Below are 22,802 nucleotides of genomic sequence, written 5' to 3' on the forward strand. Positions count from 1 at the left end.
CTCGCTCATGATCATACTCGCACCAAAACTGGCCTGCACCAATCCTTACATACAGACGCATCTACGTTATTCTGATATACAAATATTAAAGTAATATTTAATAAATGAAAACAAAAAGGCATTAAATCTGGAAATATCCTTTAGATACAGATAATACTCCGGCTGACTTTCTGGCTGCTCTGTTACAATAGCAGTCACACCTAGACATACATCATTTTCCCACAACAGGCTTGTGTAACTTTTGCAGGTTTCTTAAGACGGTATATAATGCAATATTTAAATATGATGAATGTTCCATGTACACACACTCATTCACTCACATTTATTCCCACAACAATATTAGATACAAATAATGATTTTGTCTGATTTTTATATTACGAAAACGAAAAATAATTAAAGTTTTAATAGAAAATCTCAATTAATTAATTCTGTACACTGATAGTTCTGTTTATGTTTTCCAATTATACCAAAAAATAAACTACTCTACTTCTTTACTAAATTTAGTTCCCTAAGTGTCGGTTATTTACTTTTTTAGCAATTTTTTTCTATCTCCGAAACTACGGTAATTATAAAGCTGAAATTTGGATACAATCTTCTCCTGAATGTCAAAAGGTAGTGTACCGATTTTGAAAATGATTGAATAATATTTAATATCCAGGGTGTATACGATCCGGGAGATCCGGGAAAAACCCGGGAATTTTTTCATCCGGGAGAAAACCTGGGAAAAACTCGGGAATTTTTCATTGTTTTAGTTTTCAGTTAAATTTTTGTAACTTTGACTGGTAAGAACCAATACTCTAACATAGAATATTACTGTATCTCGCTACTGCAGAATAATACTGCAGCAATAAAAAACAAACGATAGAGAAAAAAACGAAAATAAAACTGAAGTTGCAAAGGAAATGGACTATACACAACAACAAAATACAGTGCTCATACAAGCATCTGCCAACAGCAAAATGTGGCAAAGGCTTTAGGAAGACTATGCAGTGTTTCATAACAACAAATTGCCTCCGATGAGCGTGACGTCACAACTGTTTACATTAGATTCATTTGAGCAGTTGTGAGTGAGCTTATGCGCATGTGCAGTTGAGTCACATATGAGTAGTACCTTCTCCCATTTCTGGCTACAGAAGTGTGGCAGTTAGCTGTATAAGCAATAGCAGCAGGCAGCCAGATGCTATACGGAAAAATTTTACTGGTGTGCCTAAGCTGCCAGATTCGTGCATGCGCAACAGGCCTGGAACTAGGGGGCGGGGACAAACTGGAGTATATGCCCCAGGCGGCAGTTTCAGGGGGGGGGGGGGGGGCACCAAATTCATATTATTGAGGAAAAAGGCCTTGTTTCACAAAGCGCCTAACAACCAGCGCATGTTGGTCTATCGATTACTCACATGATTTTGAAAACATTCCTGTTGGTTTTTGAACAAATTCAAAGTTGATTTCTAAAAGAATCGTAAGTTGATTTTTGAATGCGTGCATAGTGTACGTGATGTCTCTGCTAGGGGAATCCCCATCACATCTAGAAATAAACTTTCCTGCAGACAAAAGGGGACGAGTCTTTACAAGCTGAGCAGAATAAAGCCAAACAGGTGAATGCCAATTGCTGTTTATGTGGTTGACTGGGTTTACAAATCAGCGTTGTTATAACTATTAGTGAATTCCATAGATTCAGACTACCAGAGTGGAAATAAATGACTAACGGGAATAACAGGCAACAAAGACTGCGTATTGTCTCCTCCGTGTATCCAAGAAAATGAAATTTTGACAGAAAATTTTTGACCAGGCCGCTACACTTCTAAGGGCCAGTAATACAGTCCCCGGCTAGCAGCCGCTAAAGTTCTATTGTGGGAGTAGCGCGGAAAATGTGTTGTACAAAGATGTAACAACCCCTAACCAGAGAATAAATGCAGGGTAGGTAAACCGGTGATTGTAGCAGGGTTAATGAAGTTAACCGAAGAATAAGTTTTGACACTGGCAGGAATAGTTACAGAATTAGTGATGACAAGATTGTTTGTTAGAACGTGGAAGGAGAAGAAACCGGGACTCACACAAATCACGGAAGAATATGACGATTTCAAATTTATATAAAAATTTCGTACTACTACTTTTCGATCTCATACTTCATACTTTGGTGTGTGTAACAATTGCTGCAAGATTAGGCTGGCGTATTTCATTTTATCTAGCAGAGAGTGACAAAATACATGTAATCAGATCGAGAATGAAATGTGAAACTATTTCCTAACATAAAACTTTTGCTTGCAGTAGGCCTAATAGGCATTTGACATTGGTACTTCGTGAATTATATTCTGTGGTGTTATAAAAATGACCATTTGTGCCAAAACAGTCTCATTTATTTGGTGTGTGTAACAATTGCTGCAAGATTAGGCTGGCGTATTTCATTTTATCTAGCAGAGAGTGACAAAATACATGTAATCAGATCGAGAAACCACACCAGTCTTGGGTACTATTTGTGTCAACAGCTTTTCTAGTATTAGACAACGACATTTGGTTTTTTCATGTAGCAAAACGTTGACGAACTTTGATGGGGTAATAGATTCTTTCGCAGAAAGGAAAGCACATCATGTAAAGCTGTAGCAAGATTAGAGAGGGAAAAAAGCTAGGACTTAAGGACTGAAGAAATGTGTTCTACTGTCGTGCTTGTCTCTTGTCTTTACTCGTTTTATGTACCCTATATTTAATTTTATGTCACACAAAACAGCACGTTATTAGCTAATAGGCAGTAAAGACTGCAGATTTTTTGAAGAGTTCTTGTTCTGCCAGTTACAAATAATCCCATCCAGTATTAATTGTGAGATTTTTTTAAAGAGGGGCAGGATATGAAACCGGACGATTGGGAGCAGGAGAGGTACCACAGGACATTTTAATTTACACTGGCATGAATATAGTTTGATGGCACCCATTACAAAATATTACATGTTTGAATTCCACAGAGCGAAATACAGAGACATGCGATGGAAGAATGCTGTGTGAAGAGGCGTGGCACTGCACTTTGGCAGACTTAAGACCAAATAACATGTCTTACACATGACCCGTGTTTACGTTAAGTGATTTTGCTGTTTCCTCTTCGTTTATTGCTCTCACATCAAATGAAAACAAATTGGATTTCTGTGGCCAGGAGCTATCAAGTGAATTAAAATACATTCACATAATTACGGAAGGCTAAAATATGTAATTAGTTTCAGATTTTATTTTGTTTCCACCTGTCTGACAGTCAAGCATGAATTGCCTTGCAGAACAATGAAGTTATTTTTGTCAGTTTGTTAAAGAAATCTTTTCTGCCGAGGCAGTCAGTTTATTTGAACGAAGTGTTTCATTCCACACTATTGGCTAGTTTCAACTATTCGCTGCATTTCAAGTTCACATTTTCATCTTCTAGCACGTATGGGATTATGCCTTAATAAAGAACCAATCATGAGATAATACAGTACTGGTACTCCAAGAAAATTTACATCTGAATCTGGACATACGAATGTGCACTTTGAGCCGAATGATGCATTTTATTATGGTTCACAAAATTCCCATGCTCTTGGAGTATCCTCTAATGTCTTGTTTCTTTTATGACATAATGTAAGATCTTTGAATGTTTTACACGTACGAACGTATGGGCTTCCTGCGTCACCATAGATGCGCAAGTGCGGCGACGCCTGTTATCTGGCAACTGCTGAAACGAATCTATTTGTAACAGGTCATGAGAAAATATTCCGAATGGTTGTTTGGAAAGCGTTACTTTCAAAGTAAATTTCTTTTCACGCAAAATGAACTCTGTGCGCGAATGTCGGATGAATTTTTTAAATCACAGAGCGTTTGACTCTCATAGAAAAATAAAATCTTTGACGATGACCATTTAGAATATTTTCGAGCCCAGAAGATCAGACATATATGTCATTGTTAAAAATTTTACTGGCACTTTTGTGTTATGTATCTTAAAGTGTAACATGCTCAAAAAATATCAAAGTATGTGTGAAAGCTTAGCTTCTCTTGCAGCTTATTAATCTTAGAGACCAATATTATACATAAAAGCTTTTCTTTTCTTGTAGCAACACTATGCATATTATTTTAAACTGTTACCTTTTCCTATTTGTGTGTTTGTACTACTTAACAGTGATGTTGCTATTGACTGACTACATCACGTGTCCTATGCTCTGAATATCTGCTGTCATCGGCTGGCGAGATCGCTTGACATGAGCTACGACTGGCTTACAAAAGCGCATCACTATCTCGATTTCAATTCTTCGCAAAGTAACATGCGGTGTTTGTTGGAATTCGAATTTATACTTTCGTAATACGAAAATATGCAGAGTACATGTACATGTTGCTGCACATCAGACATCTTTCCATGATGTGTTTTTTCCCCTGAGTTTCGTTTCCTAAAGTGCCCGGAAATTCTACCCTGGTGTATAAAACCACAACCATTGATAGGATTGATAAGTTATACAGTTCCAAGGAAAAGTATGCTGTTACTTAACATGGAAAAAGTGTATTTTCATCTGGGAGAAAGTATATTTTTAACCGGGAAATCTGCGAATTTTTTTTCCCTCGTCCACGTATACACCCTGATATCATTTATTTAGGTTCTTGTAGGTGGTGAATGTACAGTCGCTAAGAAGTGACACAGGAGCTGTTCTCATGCTGCTGTAGTAGCAGGTGTACATGACTCATTGGCTAAGACACAAGTGGCTGTTTCTTTCACAGCCTCCGGCTCCAATACTGTGGACTGTGTAACAATGAATGTTATTGTGCATTTACTCGTGACGTTACAAGCGTATTTGGTAATATTGTATAACAAATACTCTACAACAATTTTTGGACAGCCTGTGCATGTTCACCAATATAGATGATTGCTTCTCTCATGAGAGCAGGACCTTTTGGCAAAATAACACACTTTTCTGCACGGCTGCCTGCCTGGATAGCCACATGTGCTGCTGTTCTTCTTTCGGAACTCAGGGAGGCGAGTCTGATCCGTATCTAATCCACCTAATGAAATAACGACGAGGGCTGATGTGTTGGCCAGCTTGCATGTGGCTTTTGGGCGGTTCCCCACATCCCACTACATAAATATCAGGCAGGTACTCATGTCCTGCCTCAGATACAAGGTACACAAAAATTTAGTACATCCTCACATTTTCAAGTAGGATTAACTGTAGATGAAGGCTGATGATTTAATATCCCTGTCAGCAGAGTAAGTTGACAGCGGTTCAGAGGCGTTGCAGCGCATAAGTGAGGAGTGCCACCAGAGGCATGGAACATGAGTCACGGCTGAGCCACTTGCAGCCACAGGCTAAGCAAGCTGCTGCAGCTCAGTCTCATATAGCAAACTGTATTTGCTGTTTTCAATCATACCTGGCTTCTGTACTGACACTGGTCTTGCTCTGGACCTTGATTTGCTGGCTATCATTCTTGGTGTTTGTTGAGTGCTCCATTCACAACAAACTTGGCTTTGTCTACAGCTTATGCATTTGTATCTGGTGCGGACGTTTTATATGGGGTACACAGATTCCATCCTGAAGCTGAAGATGTTCAGTAACCCTTAATCAGCAGCAGCAGTAGTCCACATCACTAACAGTAGAACTTGAGCAAATACCTCAGACCAGAGGCCAATTGGACATCTGTGACCCTGATTGTAAGGTTCATTGTGTTTGTGTCTTCTCCCTGTAATGCACAACTGGAAACATCCATGTTCACCTATCCAGAAAATGACTTCCAAATCACGTAGCTGCAGAGTCTGCTGTTACCAGTGTCTACTTTGATAATTGTCTGTGAGCAAAGTGTGTCATGTCTTTGAGTGGATATCTCTGTGGCATGCACCAGTTATACAGCACATTCTGGATTGTGGCTCTTTTATTGTGACAGTATTCATAGAAAATAGTGAATGAACCTTGGCAATCACAATGGAAGCTGCCAGAATTACAAAGCAGTCCATACTGTCACAGTAAGTAAAATAATTCTTTTTCAGTACAGCTTGCCATATAAATATTACTCTTGGTGATACATTAAAGTATTTTAAAATACACTCTTATCATGCAGCCAGAACACAGCATCACACTATGTAAATAAACATGTAACATCCTTGTGCACCATCTGAAGGTGAGCCTGAAAAGGCTTGAAAACTTATTAATGGAATAAACAAATACTTACAAGAGAGACAAATTGCAATTTGATGGGTATATATTGTGACATTTGGAATCAGCAGTGTGTGGAAGAGCCCCTGCACCATGAAAAATGATTACTGGATCATACAATGTGACCACTGTGCAAAATGGCCGCTATCTAGTCTGCTTCATGCCCACAGTAGACAATACAGCTCCTCTCACAGCGACAGCTCAATGCTGGACACTGACTCCATCTGATCTGTGCTGGTTTAGTGCTGTGCATTCCATTGTATCAGCTGCTATTGTCAAAGAAATCATTGAAATGCCCTATCCTAAAATTTGCTATTTCAGACAAGTTCCACTTCAGTGTGTCAAACAGTGGTGGCTGCATACATGTAGATGCTACAGTGTTGATCACCACGATCTGGCAACCTACACTGCTCAATGGTGTAGCAGAGAATAAAGTCAGTTACAGACACAATTGGATACAACATGTTACTTTAACTCTTGACTTACTGATGACAATCTGAGTACTAACCACTGCAGAGAGAGGTTTAACAGCCCAGAGAACTGTTCCTATACATGTGTTCCTACTTTGAAGGATCATGTTCCTCTACCACATGTGATAAGGAATGTGTAAAATTTCTTCGAAGAATGATGGGTGCCACCGCACTATCCTGACATGCACGTTTACATGTCAAGCCATTGTCAGATGTTTGTGATTGAAGTGTTTGGCATGGTTCTCCATAACCTGCTGCTGATGCCTTGTGATCTTGCATACAAAGTAGATGGGGAGATTTTTCAGGAATTCACCCAGGCCCTCCGTGATTTCATGTCACAGTGTTTAAAAGTTGCGATTGTAGCATATGGGGACTCCACTCAGTACAGAATTTGTGGAGACAGAGATTGTGTACAGTTCTGTAATCATAATTATTTATATGAGGACTACTCTTAAATTAACACGATTGGCTGTTAAAAAAGAAAAAAATAGATACAACTTTTTATATACAATCTGTATTAACATATTGACATTACTTCTTCACGATTGTCACCCAAATCCAAACATTTGTTATACTGTGACACCAGCTTCTGTATCCTTTCATGAAAGAATGGTGATGACTGATGCTTTAGCCAGTTGACAGCATCTTTGAGCTCATCATCAGTTGTGAAGTACTGAGTAGCCAGCCAGGCCGTCATCTTGGTGAAGAGATGAAAAAGTCTGAATTTTTCCTTTGTTTGATGCACAATATGTTGTTTGCGAAGGAGAGTGACTTCTCTGTGATCATCCCACACCAACTGTTTTGGATTGACCTTTGGAGTTTCATAAGTGTCTTATGATAAACATGAGATGTCACAGTGTTCTCACATGTTACTCTCATGAAATCTGTTGTCAGAACGCTTTTGCTACCCCAAAAACTGTGATTATCGATTTGTGGTTTGACAGCATTTGCTTGAATTTTTTGGGCTTATTGGGAGAATGAGTGTCCTTCCACTGTTTGGACTCTTAATTAACATCAGTGTTCTCACACTCCACCCATGCCTCATCCCCAGTCACAGTTCTATTTGGAAATAACTACCCCTCTTCATTGTGGCATTAAAGGAATGTCAAAACTGAACCATTCTTTCAGGTTTAGACATTATGGTACCGACTGTGCACAAACAAAAGTTATGGTAATCTAACCTCTCTGTGACACTTTTACAGATGGTTAAAGACTGTTCTCCATGAAATCTGAGGCTCCTCTTCAGGGAGCTTGGAAATTGTGAACCGATATCTTGCATGCACGATTTCATCAACATGTTGCACAACGCCATGTTACAACTAAATGTCTTCCTTAACCACTTTCACAATGCTCAACTGTGTGAGTAGCTTTGAATTTTCTGCACAATTCCCTCGCAACACCGTCATTCATAATCCATCCCCATACAAAGGACACAGTCTGTGATGAACCTTGATGGCATTAACTTCTCTCGTTTGCAAGAAGCAAATATCAGAATGTATGTCACAACTGGTGGGAGTCCAATATTGCTTCCATTTCATTCACTTGCTGCTTACACACTGATGAACAAAACAGAGAGCTGACTGATACAATATGACCTTCAGAATCTCCTTTTCCAATCACACAAGTGCCATGAAGCTATAGGCATGTATTTATTTTTAAGAGGTTAATTTATGAATATACCTTGTGTACTTTCATGAGGTACAAATTTCATTCTGAAGGAAGGAAGATTAGCATTTAACATACCGTCAAAGACAAAGTCATTGGAAGAGGATCTGCATTCTGATTGGACAAGAATGGGAAGAAAATTTGCTGTAACCTTCTCAAAAGATTTTTCATCATTCCTCCCAAACTTGTATCCAGTGCTAAGTTAATTGCAGCCACATGAATGCAATTTGGTGTTGTAAATAAACTTGTATCATTCAAGCAATAAGTGAAAAGCGGCTGGCCAGGTTTGCTTTAGGCACCTTCAGCCAGTATCCAAAACACTCAACTGCTCTGAAAAAGAGTAACCATGTTCAGTAGTTTTCAAAATAAAACAAAACTGCAGTTATGAAATGCAAACTATTCACATAGCATGCTTCAGTTTTATGCTGGAATTCATCACACCAAAGCATTTTGAACTACCTCATTGTAGATGGAACATTGAATGTTAGCCTTCCTTCCTTTCATCGCAACAAGTGCCTGTCTTAGAATTTACTTTATAAATATTTCCCTTTTACATATCTTTCAAATACATAAACTAAACTGGACAAATACAAACAATGGGAATGAAATTAAAATGACATTGTGAATTGAATAAATTGCTACTCACTCCATAGAGTAGAAGCTGCATGGCAGACAGCCACATTTAAAAGTAGGATATGGTTCAGCTTCCAGACAAAATCCTTTATCAAGAGAAGAAACACACACACACACACACACACACACACACACACACACACACACAGTCACTGTCGTCTCCAGGTGCTCTGGTCCCCTCCTACTTTTAAATATGGCTGTCTGCCACTTGTTGCCTCCTCGTTGTGGTGAGCAGCATTCTTTCCTGTTCACACTGTTATTGTACAAATATAACTTTGACAACTAAAAGAAAATTTTTGTAAGTAGTTGTTATTCCTTATTAGAAAAAACCCACATAGTTTTGGATTGCAGGAAAGCAACAGCAATGAGTCTACTGCTCACAGTGATGTTGCAAAACTATCAAACACAAGGCGTGGACTTTGTAATCGACGAAGCAAGGCATATGAAAGTTTTGTGTTGAAGAATAGACATCACCTGAAAACTGAGCTACGTTTATGTGAACGTGCTTGCCAGAGAGTTCTGATGTACTCCAATAACTTCCTACACAGGCAGCTGAAAACTTCACCTAACCAGTAAGTTTAGTATTTCTTTAAACACTTATGTACTTTGTTTCATAGTTTAAACAATGGAAAACCCAGGATGGTATAATGACATTATTATGAAAAGGAAAGATTGCTACTCACCATACAGCAGAGGTTTTGAGTTGCAGACAGGCACAACAAAACAAGTACTAAACACGTAAGCTTTCAGCCAGAAGGCCTTCTTCCAAAATAGACAACACACATTTGTGCACGCGTAGACACACACACACACACACACACACACACACAAATGCAGTTCAGACATGGTGTGTTTGATGGAAGACGCTATCTGGGCGGTGAAGGGGTAGCTGGGATGGGGAGTGGGAGGGAGAACAGTATGTGGATTGGAGATGGTAAAGTGCTATTTGTGGGAGCATATAAGGACAAAGTGGGGAGAGGGTGAGGCAGTTAAGTGCAGTTGGAAAGTTAGACGGAGGGCAGGGGGAGAGGGCCTATGGAAAAGGAGCGAAGTGAAAGACTGTGTCTGCTTGATGGTATAGAGGGTTGTGTAGTGTTGGAACTGGAACAGCATAGGGGATTGGGGGGGGGGGGGAGGGGGGGTAATAGGTTGAGGCTAGGAGGGTTACGGGAGCAAAGGATATATTGTAGTGAGAGTTCCCACCTGTGCAGTTCAGAAGCCTGGTGTTGGTGGGAAGAATACAGATGGCATAGCCTGTGAAGCAGTCATTGAAACGAAAAATGTCGTGTTGCCAGCATGCCCAACAACTGGGTGGTCCAGCTGTTTCTTGACCACAGTTTGTCGGTGGCGATTTATGCAGACAGACAGGCTGTTGTCATTTCCATGTAGAATGCAGCACAGTGGTTGCAACTTAGCTTATAGGTCACATGTCTGATTTCACAGTTCACTATGCCATTCAATGGAACAGGTCATGACTGGGGTAGGTGGTGGTGGGAGGAGGATATATGGGACAGATCTTGCTTCTAGGTTTATTACAGGGACATGCGTCATGAGACAAAGGATTGGAAGCAGGTGTTGTGTAGGAATGGACAAGGATATTGTGTTGGTTTGACGGGCAGTGGAATATCCCTTTGGGAGGTCTGAGGAGGATGGTGGGTAGGACATTCCTCATTTCAGCACAAGAAGAGAGGTAGTCACAATCCTGCCAGAGAATATGATTCAGTTGCTCCTGCCCTGGATGGTACTGAATTACAGGGGAATGCTCCTGTGTGACTGGACAGTGGAACTTTTGGATGTGGTGCGTGACTGGAGAGATGAGCACAGGAGAACTGTTTCTGTACAAGGGTAGGAGGGTAATTGCAATCTGTGAAGGCCTCAGTGAGACCCTTGGTATGTTTTGAGAGGGACTGCTCATTATTACACCCATGAACATTGCATCTGTAGTTGTATGCCTTCACAGACCGCAATTACCCTCCTATCCTTGTACAGCAACAGTTCTCCCGAGCCTTATGTCTCCAGTCACACACCACATCCCAAAGTCCCACCATATGGCTACAGAGGAACATTCCCCTCGTGACTCAGTACCATCCTGGACTGGAGCAACTGAATCACATTGTCTGTCAGGGATTTTACTACCTTTCATTGTGTCCCTAAATGAGGAATGTCCTATCCACTATCCTCCCAGCTGTCCCACAGTGTGCCGGCCGGAGTGGCCGAGTGGTTCTAGGCGCTTCAGTCTGGAACCGCACGATCGCTACAGTTGCAGGTTTGAATCCTGCCTCGAGCATGGATGTGTGTGATGCCCTTAGGTTAGTTAGGTTTAAGTAGTTCTAAGTTCTAGGGGACTGATGACCTCAACTGTTAAGTCCCATAATGCTCAGAGCCATTTGAACCATTTATTTGTCCCACAGTGGTCTTCCACCATCCATCGAACCAACACAATATCCTCATCTGTCCCTACACAACTCCTGCTCCCAATCCCTTGCCTCATGGCTCATATGCCTGTAGTAGACCTAGATGCAAGATCTGTCTCATACATCCTCCCACAACCACCACCTACTCCAGCCGCCCTGCGGGTCCGGGGTGAGAATAGGCCCGAGGTATTCCTGCCTGTCGTAAGAGGCGACTAAAAGGAGCCCCTCCCCCTCAAGGGGGTAGTTTGCGCCTGCGTCCGGAGACGGACAGTTCAACGACTTACATTTGTGGTCATTTCGGTTTTTCACGTATTCTGGTTTCTTCCTTCTTTTGTTTTTTTCCTTTCTTTGTCCTTCTCCCTCTCTCACTGTCTTCCTTACTTTTTACATTGCCTCCTTCTCCTTACCTTCTTGTCCACCCTATGGTCTCCGCCTCAGCATTTGAGACAGCATGTCCTTTCTCTCCTTCTTTCCCTTTTTTTTCGTATTCTTTTTCCTCCCTGTGCGTGCTTGAAGGCCAACCCATGCGTTCACACACGTAGCCGGTGACAGGGTAAAGCGTAATTCCCCACCCTGGATAGACAAGTAGGGCCCGTGCGTACCCCCTGGTAAAGGCCAGGCCCGGGCAGGGGTGATTGCCCAAGCTGACACCTTCTGACCATGCCGATTGATCCCTCCGTCCGTTTCTCGGGAGGTGTGACCTGAGGTGTAAACATTCACCTAAGGCAGGAGCGCCCTCTGAGAGGGTCCCCACAAGGAAAGAGTGCACCATCAGAGATGCTGGCAATCATGGGGGGATTCATCCGCAATGGATTTCTCTTCTTCTTCTCTCTTCTGCCCAAAAGCAGAAACTTGACCAGCCACCAGTGACAAAAGTACTACCACCTGCCCCAAAGTTCCTCGTAGTTTCTAGATCTGAGGACGGAAAGGATTTATCATTTGTCAACCCTTTCGTTATTCAGAAGGGCGTAGATGCCATAGCTGGACCTGTCAAATCTTGTACCAGGATGCGTAACAGTACCTTGTTGTTGGTAACTGAGAGCGCCTTTCAGGCACAAAAACTCCTTCGGGCCACACTCCTGTACACGTTCCCTGTCTGGGTGGAGGCTCACCGCACCTTGAATTTGTCACGTGGTGTGGTATCTACTACATCACTTGACGGATTGACTGACGAGTAGATTCAGTCTTTCCTCACTGAGCAGGGTGTGACGGCTGTCCATAGGGTCATGAAAAAGGTCGACAATGACTTTGTACTGACCCGGACACTTTTCTTGACCTTTGTTAGTGTTCAGCTGCCGCCGTGCATCAAAGCGGGCTATGAGGTTATTTCTGTTTGCCCCTATGTCCCGACACCTATGCGCTGCTACCAGTGTCAGCATTTTAACCACACCCACCAGTCTTGTTCTAATGCAGCTAAATGCATCACTTGTGGCATGGATGCCCATGAGGGTGACTGTCCTCCTCCGTCTCCTCATTGCGTGAACTGTCAGGGTGACCATGCATTGTCCTCTTGCGACTGTCCTGTCTACAAGGATGAATGCTGTATACAGGAAATTCGGGTCAAAGAGAAAGTGTCCACCTCAGCTGCTTGCAAGCTTTTTGCTAGTAGGAAGCCCACGCTGCTCCCAGCAGGGAAATACAGTACCATCCTTGCCTCTGCTCGGCCTACCAGGGAGGTATCAACGCAGACATGCGATCTGAACTTTAGCGCTACGGTCGTCCGTTCGGCCAGTGCTAAGATCACCCGGTCAACGTCTCCTCTTCCTCACGTCACCCCTAAGACACAAGCACTTTCATCAGTTTCTGCCAAGACTAAGACTCAGAAGTCAGATGCACGGGCCTTCAAGAAGGAACCGTCCCGTGAAGACTTCTTACGTACCCCGAACTCCCAGCCATCGACCAGTACTTCGACTAAATGACCTTCCAAGAAGGCTCATAGGAAGAAAAGTTCTCCTTCTCCGCCATGATGCGTTTCTTCTCCTGCGCCACCCAGCAGTTGCCGCCCCAGGCAGTCATCCGTTTTGCCTGGCCACACCGCTGGTAGCCAAACATCTGGCCATTCACCGGCGGAGGAAGCTCCCCCTGTGGCAGGTATTCCGGCTCATGGAGGGGTTATGTTGCTGGTCCGGGATGATATCTACTACGATCCCATCACATTGCACACCGATCTGCAGGCAGTTGCCGTCCAAATTACTCTCCCCACTTTCACATTTTCCATTTGTGCTGTTTACACTCCATCGTCATCTGCTGTTATTAGGGCAGACATGATGCAAATTATTGCTCAGCTACCTGCACCATTTTTGATGACTGGAGACTTCAATGCCCACCATCCCTTTTGGGGCTCTCTAGCATCCTGCCCGAGAGGCTTCCTGTTAGCAGACCTTTTCAACCACCTCAATCTTGTCTGCCTCAATACTGGCACCCCTACTTTTCTTTCAGACACAACTCACACCTATTCCCATTTAGACCTCTCTATATGTACTACCCAACTAAGCACGCCACTATGGGATCACTGGGGCACTGGGAATCTGGCTAAAATCCTACCTCCAAAACAGGAAGCAGAAGGTAATTCTCAATGGGAGCAATAAAGAGGGAGAGGTAGTAGAGTCAGACTGGAGCACTGTACTCCATGGAGTACCCCAGGGATCCATCCTTGGTCCGTTGCTGTTTTTGATATACGTAAATGATCTACCTTTCTCATGCAATACATGCAAGTTCACCATGTTTGCCGACAACACCAGCATTTTGATTAGTAACAAATTGCTCACTGATATAGAGGTTGATGCCAACAAATTACTTTCAGTACTATTAACCTGGTTCCAAGTGAACTCGCTCACAATAAACCTGAGCAAAACAAATTATATCCATTTCAGCCTTGACCACAAACTCCCCCAGGAGATTACTGTTTTAAATAACAATAATCAGATAGAAAGGGTACACTGCACCAAATTCTTATTCCTCCACATAGACAGTAGGCTCAACTGGGACCACCATGTCCTCGAGACTGTAAAAACGCTGTCCTCAGCAATTTTTGCCATTAGGACAATCTCACAATTTGGAGACATAAATGTCACAAAGTCCAGATACTTTGCATACTTCCACTCCATTATGTGTTATGGCATCATCTTCTGGGGAAATTCACCTTCATCTAAAAAAATCTTCCTCATGCAGAAAAAAGTAGTCAGTATAATGTGCAGAGTACCTCCGAGAACCTCCTGCCGTACACTCTTTAAAAAAACTTGGAATACTTTCCACAACCTACCAGTATATTTTTTCCCTAATGAGTTTCTTGGTTGACAATCCTGCCCACTATGAAACCAATGAAAGCTTCCATTATCACAATACAAGAAAGAAGGCTGATGACCTCCACTTTGAACTAAATAGTTTAACTCGGGTACAGAAAGGAGTGCATTACTCCAGTGTCAAAATATTTAACTTATTACTGAGCTATATAAAAAGTCTATGTAGTAACAGTGCATCATTCAAAAACAATATAAAGACATATTTAATTGAGAAAACGTTTTACTCACTTGATGAATACTTCAACAGAGAAAAGTAGTCTTTGTATGTATTTATATTTACTGTTGTTTGTTTATGTTCTTTTTGTTCCTATTTGTAACCATATACTTACTGTGACAAATAGGCTTTTGCAATGTGATAAACTTTGCACAATGTATTATTCCTACGACTTTATTTTAGTTCATTATTATTTTTGCAAGTCTTATGTAATTTATGTGTAGTTCTGCTCTTGTAAACTAATTGATACCATGGTCTGTGAACATATATTACTCAAGTCGTTCTACATCCTAGCGTCATACGCATAACAGGATCTATGGAATTTGTAGATAAACATAGGTTTGAGTGGTACGCTCTTTCTGATATGTATTCGAGCGACCACTTCCCTTGTGTTATCCATCTCCTGCATCATACCCCATCTCCATGCTCAACTAATTGGAACATCTCCAAAGCAGACTGGGGGCTCTTCTCTTTCAGGGCGACATTACAGGATCAAAACTTCGCAAGCTGCGATAGTCAGGTCGCACACCTCACGGAAGTCATCCTCACTGCTTCTGAATATTCCATCCCTCATACTACTTCTTCTCCACATCGCGTACCGGTCCCCTGGTGGACCGCAGCATGTAGAGACGCTATACGTGCTCGTCGATGTGCTTTACGCATCTCGCCACCATACGATGGCGAATTGTATTAATTATAAACGATTATGTGTGCAGTGTCGTCGTGTTAAGTAAGAAAGCCAGCTGGGCTGCTTTCACAAGCTCCTTCAACAGTTTTACTCCTTCTTCTGTTGTTGGGGTAGCCTGCACTGACTATCTGGCACTAAGGTCCACTCACCAGTTTCTGGCTTGACGGTCGTGAGTGGCGTCCTTGTGGCCCCTGACGATGTCTCCAATGCCTTCGGCCGATTTTTCACAGAGGTTTTGAGCTCTGCTCAGTACCACCCTGCCTTCCTCCCCCGAAAACAGCCAGAGGAGGCGAGGCCACCTAACTTCTGCTCCTCAAATCATGAAAGTTATAATGCCTCATTCACCATGTGGGAACTCGAAAGTGCACTTGCCCAGTCACGGTCCTCCGCTCCGGGGCCTGATTCTATTCATATTCAGATGCTGAAGAACCTTTCTCCTGCAGGTAAAGGTTTTCTTCTTCGTACTTATAATTGCATCTGGATTGAGGGTCATGTTCCCACATGCTGGTGCGAATCTATTGTTGTCCCGATTCCTAAGCCGAGGAAGGACAAGCACTTGCTTTCCAGTTATCGACCCATTTCCCTTACCAGCTGTGTCTGTAAGGTGATGGAACGAATGGTTAACTTTCATTTGGTTTGGCTGCTTGAATCTCGATGCCTACTTACCAATGTACAATGTGGATTTCGTAGGCGCCGCTCTGCTGTTGACCATCTGGTTACCTTGTCGACCTTCATTTTGAACAACTTCTTGCGGAAGCACCAGACAGTGGCTGTGTTCTTTGATTTGGAGAAGGCTTACGACACCTGTTAGAGGGCGGGCATTTTCCGCAGCATGCACACATGGGGCCTTCACGGTCGCCTCCCTCTTTTTATTCACGCATTTTTAATGGATTGAAAGTTCAGGGTTCATGTGGTTTCTGTCCTGCCTGACGCCTTTCGCCAGGAGAATGGGGTGCCACAGGGCTCAGTTTTGAGCATCGCTCTCTTCGCCATAGCGATCAATCTAATAATGGATTGCCTCCCAGCTGATGTATCGGGCTCCCTTTTCGTGGACGATTTTACCATCTACTGCAGCGTGCACCGTACATGTTTGCTGGAGCACTGTCATCAGCTTTGTCTTGACCGTCTTTACTCCTGGAGTGTCGCCAGTGGCTTCTTTTTTTTTTGCCGAGAAGACGGTCTGTATTAACTTCTGGCGCTACAAAGAGTTTCTCCCACCGTCCTTACATCTCGGTCCCGTTGCTCTCCCCAAAATTTTTAGGTCTTACATTTGACAGGAAACTTAGCTGGTCTCCACATGAGTCATATTTGGCTGCCCGTTGTACCCATTCTCTAAATGTCCTCCGGGTTCTCAGCGGCACGTCGTGAGGAGCGGATCGAACCGTCCTACTTCACCTATATCGGTCGATCGTCCGCTCAAAGCTGGATTATGGGAGCTTTGTATACTCCTCTGCATGTCCGTCCATCTTACGCAGCCTCAACTCTATACAACATCGGGGGTTACATCTTGCGATCGGAGTGTTCTATACTAGTCCCGTCGAGAGTCTTCATGCTGAAGCCGGTGAATTGCCACTCACCCACCGGCGTGATATACTGCTTTGTCGGTATGCCTGTCAGCTATTATCAATGCCCGACCACCCGTCTTATCGTTCCTTTTTTGACGACTCTCTCGACCGTCAATACGGGTTGTATGTATCTGCCCTGCTACCCCCTGGAGTTCGCTTTCATCACCTCCTTCAGCAACTTGTTTTTCCACTCCCTACAACCTTTAGAGTGGGCGAGAGCCAAACGCCACCTTGGCTCCAGGCTCAGGTTCGCATTCACCTTGACCTCAGCTCGCTCCCAAAGGAGGTTACCCTAGCTTCGGTATACTGCACGCGGTTTGTCGAACTTTGCTCGAAGTTCATTAATACGATCTCCATTTATACAGATGGCTCTAAGACCAATGGCGGTGTCGGGTGTTCTTTTATTGTCGGGGCACACAGTTTCAAATAACGGCTCCATGGCCATTGTTCGGTCTTCACAGCTAAGCTATTTTCCCTCTATCAGGCTGTTCTTTACATCCGCCACCAGTGACATTCTGCTTATGTCATCTGCTCTGACTCCCCGAGTGCCATCAAGAGCCTCAGTGATCCGTATCCGGTTCACCCTTTCGTGCACCGGATCCAACGCTTTCTTCAGCAGCTGGCGGACGACGGTTCTCCGGTTACCTTTACATGGGTTCCTGGCCATGTTGGTGTCCCTGGGAACAAAGCTGCAGATGCCGCAGCCAACGCTGCGGTCCTCCAGCCTTTGACAGGTTCTTGTTGTGTGCCTTCATCTGATTTTAGCAGGGTCATTTGTCAGTGCATTTTATCGCTGTGGCTTGCCGATTGGTCACACTTACTGAAAACAAGCGTCGGGCCTTGAAACCTCTCCCCACAACTTGGATGACCTCTTCACGCCCTTCTCGGCGGGAGGAGGTCGTTTTGGCCCGAATTGGACACTGCCGGTTCAGCCACCGCCATCTGCTGACGGCTGCGCCGACGCTGTTCTGCCCATGTGGGCAGTTGCTGACAGTACGCCATATTTTAACGTCCTGTCCGAATTTTAATACACTATGCATTGATCTTGGCGTGCCACGTACTCTGGAGGAAATTTTAGTGGATAACCCAGGAGCAGCTGCTCGCGTTCTTCGTTTTATCCACTTGACAAACCTGTCTAAGAACATTTGATTATGCAGGTTTCTTTTAATCCATTGCCTGTTAATGTGCCTTTTATAGTGTTGTCCTTTTTAGTTGCTGTTCTAACATTGTGCCTCGCAGTGCATTCATTACTCCAGTCCAGTCGCAAGCATCACTTTCCCATGGAATTCCCAACAAAATGTGGCCAAGAAACAGCTGGACCACCCAGTTGCTGAGCATGCTGCCCAAGACAACATTCTTCATTTTAATGACTGTTTCATAGCCTGTGCCATCTGGATCCTTAGCAACACCAGCTTTTCTGAACTGTCCAGGTGGGAACTCTCCTTGTAATATATCCAATGTTCTCATAACCCTCCTGACCTCAACCTTCATTAGTCATTGTCCTTCATCCATCTATCCCCTCTTTACACTCCACGGCCTTCCATTCCACAAGTGCACTCACAATCTTTTTACTGCCCTCCTCCTCTGCTCTCACCCCCTCCCCCTCCCCTTCCCCCTGTTGTCCAACATCCTAACTGCATCTAGCTGCCCCACTCTCTCTCCACCTCATCCCCACATGCTCCCACAAATAGTTCTTTACCATTCCTTATCTATACCCATCTGCCCCCCCCCCCCCCCTCCCCCATCATGCTGCTTCTCCCGTAACACGCAGCTGCTCGCAATCTAGCCCCAGCAGCCAGAGACATTGGTCATGTGTGTGTATATTGTCTATTTCAGAGGAAGGCATTCTGGTCGAAAGGTTACGTTTTTAGTAATCTTTTTGTTGTGTCTGTCTGCAAATCAAAATCTCCACTGTATGGTGAGTTGCAATCTTTCCTTTTCCTAATATTGTCTTTGTTTCATAGTTTTTTATTTGACACACTGTAGACTGTGGCACAGATTTGACAGAGATGGATATGAAGGGGAAGATGTGCCACTGAATACTTTATAAATCTGAGATGCAAGGCCCAAAGGAGGAACTGACCTGGGGTGAAGTAACACACTAACTGGAATTGAAAAATGTTTATGTAATGCCAAGTAAAAAAAATTAAACTAGAATATATACTGTTAAATCACAAATAAAATATACTGCAGATCATTACAAATATTGTTTATCTGTTCCACAATACTTTTTGATGGTTTTATACTATAATTATCAGGTGGACATAGGTATTTCAGTACCAATATGATTTATATGTTCCATAACATATTTTGGGAGTTTTTCGTTGCTTAAGGTCACCACAAATATTTCTGTACTTGGCAGTTGACATTTTTTTGATCATAGTACTACTGAATATTGTTTGTTTAGAATACACAACAGAAAATGCTGTCCAAGGTGCCACAAACACATTTCACAAGTTACCATCTTACTTTACAGGTTAAAACAAGCAAAAAAATTAGTTGAGATATATATTTTCACATTTAATCAAAATTTAGAGGATTTGTAGTTACACGTAGCTTGTAATATTGATAAGATATTTTAACAACACTTTACAGACATCATGCTAGTAGTTTAGTCAAATGAGTTGTTCCCATCATTTACACACATTACTTTACATTTATTTGTGCTGAGTTTCAACTGCCAGTCTCTGCACCAAGTGTTGAACATCTGCAGGTGTTCTTGGATTTTATTAAAATTTGCAACTGCATACTCTGGAGCTGTCGTTGTGAACAGTAACCGGCTCTAAACACCCCAGTGATGTACAACCAAATCTTCTGTCATATTTTTAGTTTTCTCCCTATTGATAATATACTGAGTCTTATATATCAGGAAGTCTTCAGTAAATACACAGAGCTGTTCCATTATCCTAAACATATATTTTCCTGCTTAATTACCACAGGACAATATTTGAATACTGTCTTGAAGTCAAGGAATATGGTATCAACCTTCCATTATCTACTGCTTTCTTGTTCTCATAGACAAAGAGAGGTATCTTAATTTCGCACTGTTGTTGCTTGTGGAAGCCATATTGTTTCTTGTAGAGTAGTTTTTCAGTCTTTGAAAATGTTAAAAAATACAAACACAAGTTTTTCTACTATTTAAGAACAGATAGATGTCTACATCTTCATTTATATCAGTCCTCTGCAAAGCACTGTGAGGTGCATGTCAGAGGGTACCTCCCATTGTACCAGTTACTAGGATTTCTTCTCGTTCCACTCGCCTATGGGGGCAAAGGAAGAATGATTGATTGATTGATGCCTCTGTGTGTGCAATAATTGTTCTACTCTTATCCTCACAATCCCTACCTGAGTGATATTTAGTTGGTTGTAGTATATTCCTAGAGTAATCATTTAAAGCCGGTTCTTGAAACTTGCTTAATAGACTTTCTCGGGGTAATTTATGTCTATCTTCAAGAGTCTTCCATTTCAGTTCCTTCAGTGTCTCTGTGATGCTCTCCCATGGATTAAACAAACCTGTGACCATTTGTGTCACCCTTCTTGTATATATTCAATATCCCCTGTTAGTCCTATCTGGTACAGATCCAATACACTTGAGTAATATTCCAGAACTGGTCATACAAGTGATTTGTAATCAATCTGCTCTGAAGACTGATTGCACTTCCTCGGTATTCTACCAATAAACTGACATCTGCCATCTGCTATACCACAACTGAACCTATATGATCATTCCATTTCATACCCCTACAAAGTGTTACAGCCAAGTATTTGTATGAGTTGACTGATTCCAACAGTAATGCATTGATGTTATTGTCATAGGATACCACGTTTTAATCATTTTGTGAAGTGCAAAATTTTACATTACTAAACGTTTAAAGCAAGTTGTCAATCTCTGCATCACCTTGAAGTATTATCAAGTTCTGGTTGAATATATTAAGCAGCTTCTTTCAGATAGTACTTCATTATAGACAACTGCATCATCTGCAAAAACTCTGATTTTACTATTAATATTATCTGCAAGGTCATTAATATACAACATGGACAACAAGGGTCCCAACACACTTCCCTGGGGCACATCCAAAGTTACTTCTACATCTGACAATGACTCTCCATCCAAGATAAAATATTGCGTCCTCCCTATGAAAAAGTACTCAATCCAAACACAAATTACACTTGATACCCCTTATGATCGTACTTTTGACAATAAGCATAGGTGTGGTACTGCGTCAAATGCTTTTTGGAAATCAAGGTATACTGCATCTACCTGACTGCCTTGATCCAAAGCTTTCAGTATGTAATATGAGAAAAGTGCAAGTTGGGTTTCACATGATTGATGTTTCCATAATCCATGCTGGTTGGCATTGAGAAGGTCATTCTGTTCAAGATGATACCTCATTATGTTTGAGCTCAGAATATGTTCTGCTTCTACGAGTCAATGTCAAGGATATTGGAGGGTAGTTTTGTAGCAGATCATTTCTACTACCCTTCTTGTAGACAGGTGTGACGTGTGCCTATTTCCAAGAACTGGGCACAGCGCCCGCCCCCCCCCTCCCCCCCTCAGGCAGGGATCTATGATAGATTATAATTAGAACAGGGGCTAACTCAGCCACAAATTCAGTATAGAATTAGACAGAGATTCCATCAGGCACTGGAGCTTTGTTCAGTTTTAATGATTTCACCTGCTTCTTAACACCACTGATACAAAATACATGTTTCATTCATTTTTTCAGTGGTACAATGATTAAATCGGGGCAATTCTCCTAGGTTTTTGCTTGTAAAGGAACATTTGAAAATGGAGTTAAGCATGTCAGCTTTTGTTTTGCTACTCTCAATTTCAGTTCCTATCTCATTTGCTAGGGACTGGACACTAACTTTGGTACCGCTAACAACTTTACATATAACCAAAATTTATTTGGGTTCTGTGAAATATCACTTGACAGTATTCTGCTACTGTAGTAATTGAAGGCAATCAAGTGTTGCTCTCTTGACACCCAAACATGTTTCATTTGACATCTCACTATCTATAGCCCTACACATTGTTTTACACCTGGTGTTTTTATAAAAACAGTGACTGTTTACTGTTTACCATGGAGGTTCCCTCCCATTATGAACTGTCTGCCCCGATAGCTGAGTGGTCAGCATGACGGATTGCCATCCTAAGGACCTGGGTTCGATTCCCGGCTGGGTCAGAAATTTCCTCTGCTCAGGGACTGGGTGTTGTGCTGTCTTTATCATCATTTCATCCCCATCCGGCGTGCAGGTCGCCCAATGTGGCGTCGAATGTAATAAGACCTGCACCAAGGCGGCCGGACCTGCCCCCCAAGGGGCCTCCCAGCCAATAATGCCAAACACTCGTTTCCATTATGAACAGTCCTACTGTGTACATATCTATCCAGTGTATAGTGAACTATTCTTTTAAACTTGAGCGAGAGTTCATCCACATGCTCCTGCCCTGTGCTGAAAGTTTACTGAACATATATATCATTGTGCTTGTTTCAGTTGTCCATTAGTTTACTCATACTGAGTATGAAGGGATGATCTGTATTTACTTTCTTATGAGAAGAAAAAATTCTTAGCCAAAATCACAATAAAACACTGTATTGTGGATAACCAGTTTCAGTAAACTACGTTACCATCATTAGATCTTTGTACAGGTTATTATAAACATATTGTGTCATATACACACAAAATCTTTCCATTAAATCTCCAGA

At 42.4% G+C, this 22,802-nt stretch overlaps 1 protein-coding gene across 3 annotated transcripts in view; it reads left to right on the forward strand.

The window, feature by feature from the left end:
* Positions 1–22,802, forward strand: part of LOC124613245 — a 160,652-nt gene that overhangs the window by 78,829 nt on the left and 59,021 nt on the right. For all 3 annotated transcript variants that reach the window (XM_047141928.1, XM_047141929.1, XM_047141930.1), the window contains one exon: positions 9,263–9,483. In XM_047141928.1, the coding sequence (XP_046997884.1) occupies positions 9,263–9,483 (221 nt within the window). The remainder of the gene's footprint in view (positions 1–9,262; positions 9,484–22,802) is intronic.

Source organism: Schistocerca americana, chromosome 4, assembly GCF_021461395.2.
Source record: "Schistocerca americana isolate TAMUIC-IGC-003095 chromosome 4, iqSchAmer2.1, whole genome shotgun sequence".
NCBI lineage: Eukaryota > Metazoa > Arthropoda > Insecta > Orthoptera > Acrididae > Schistocerca > Schistocerca americana.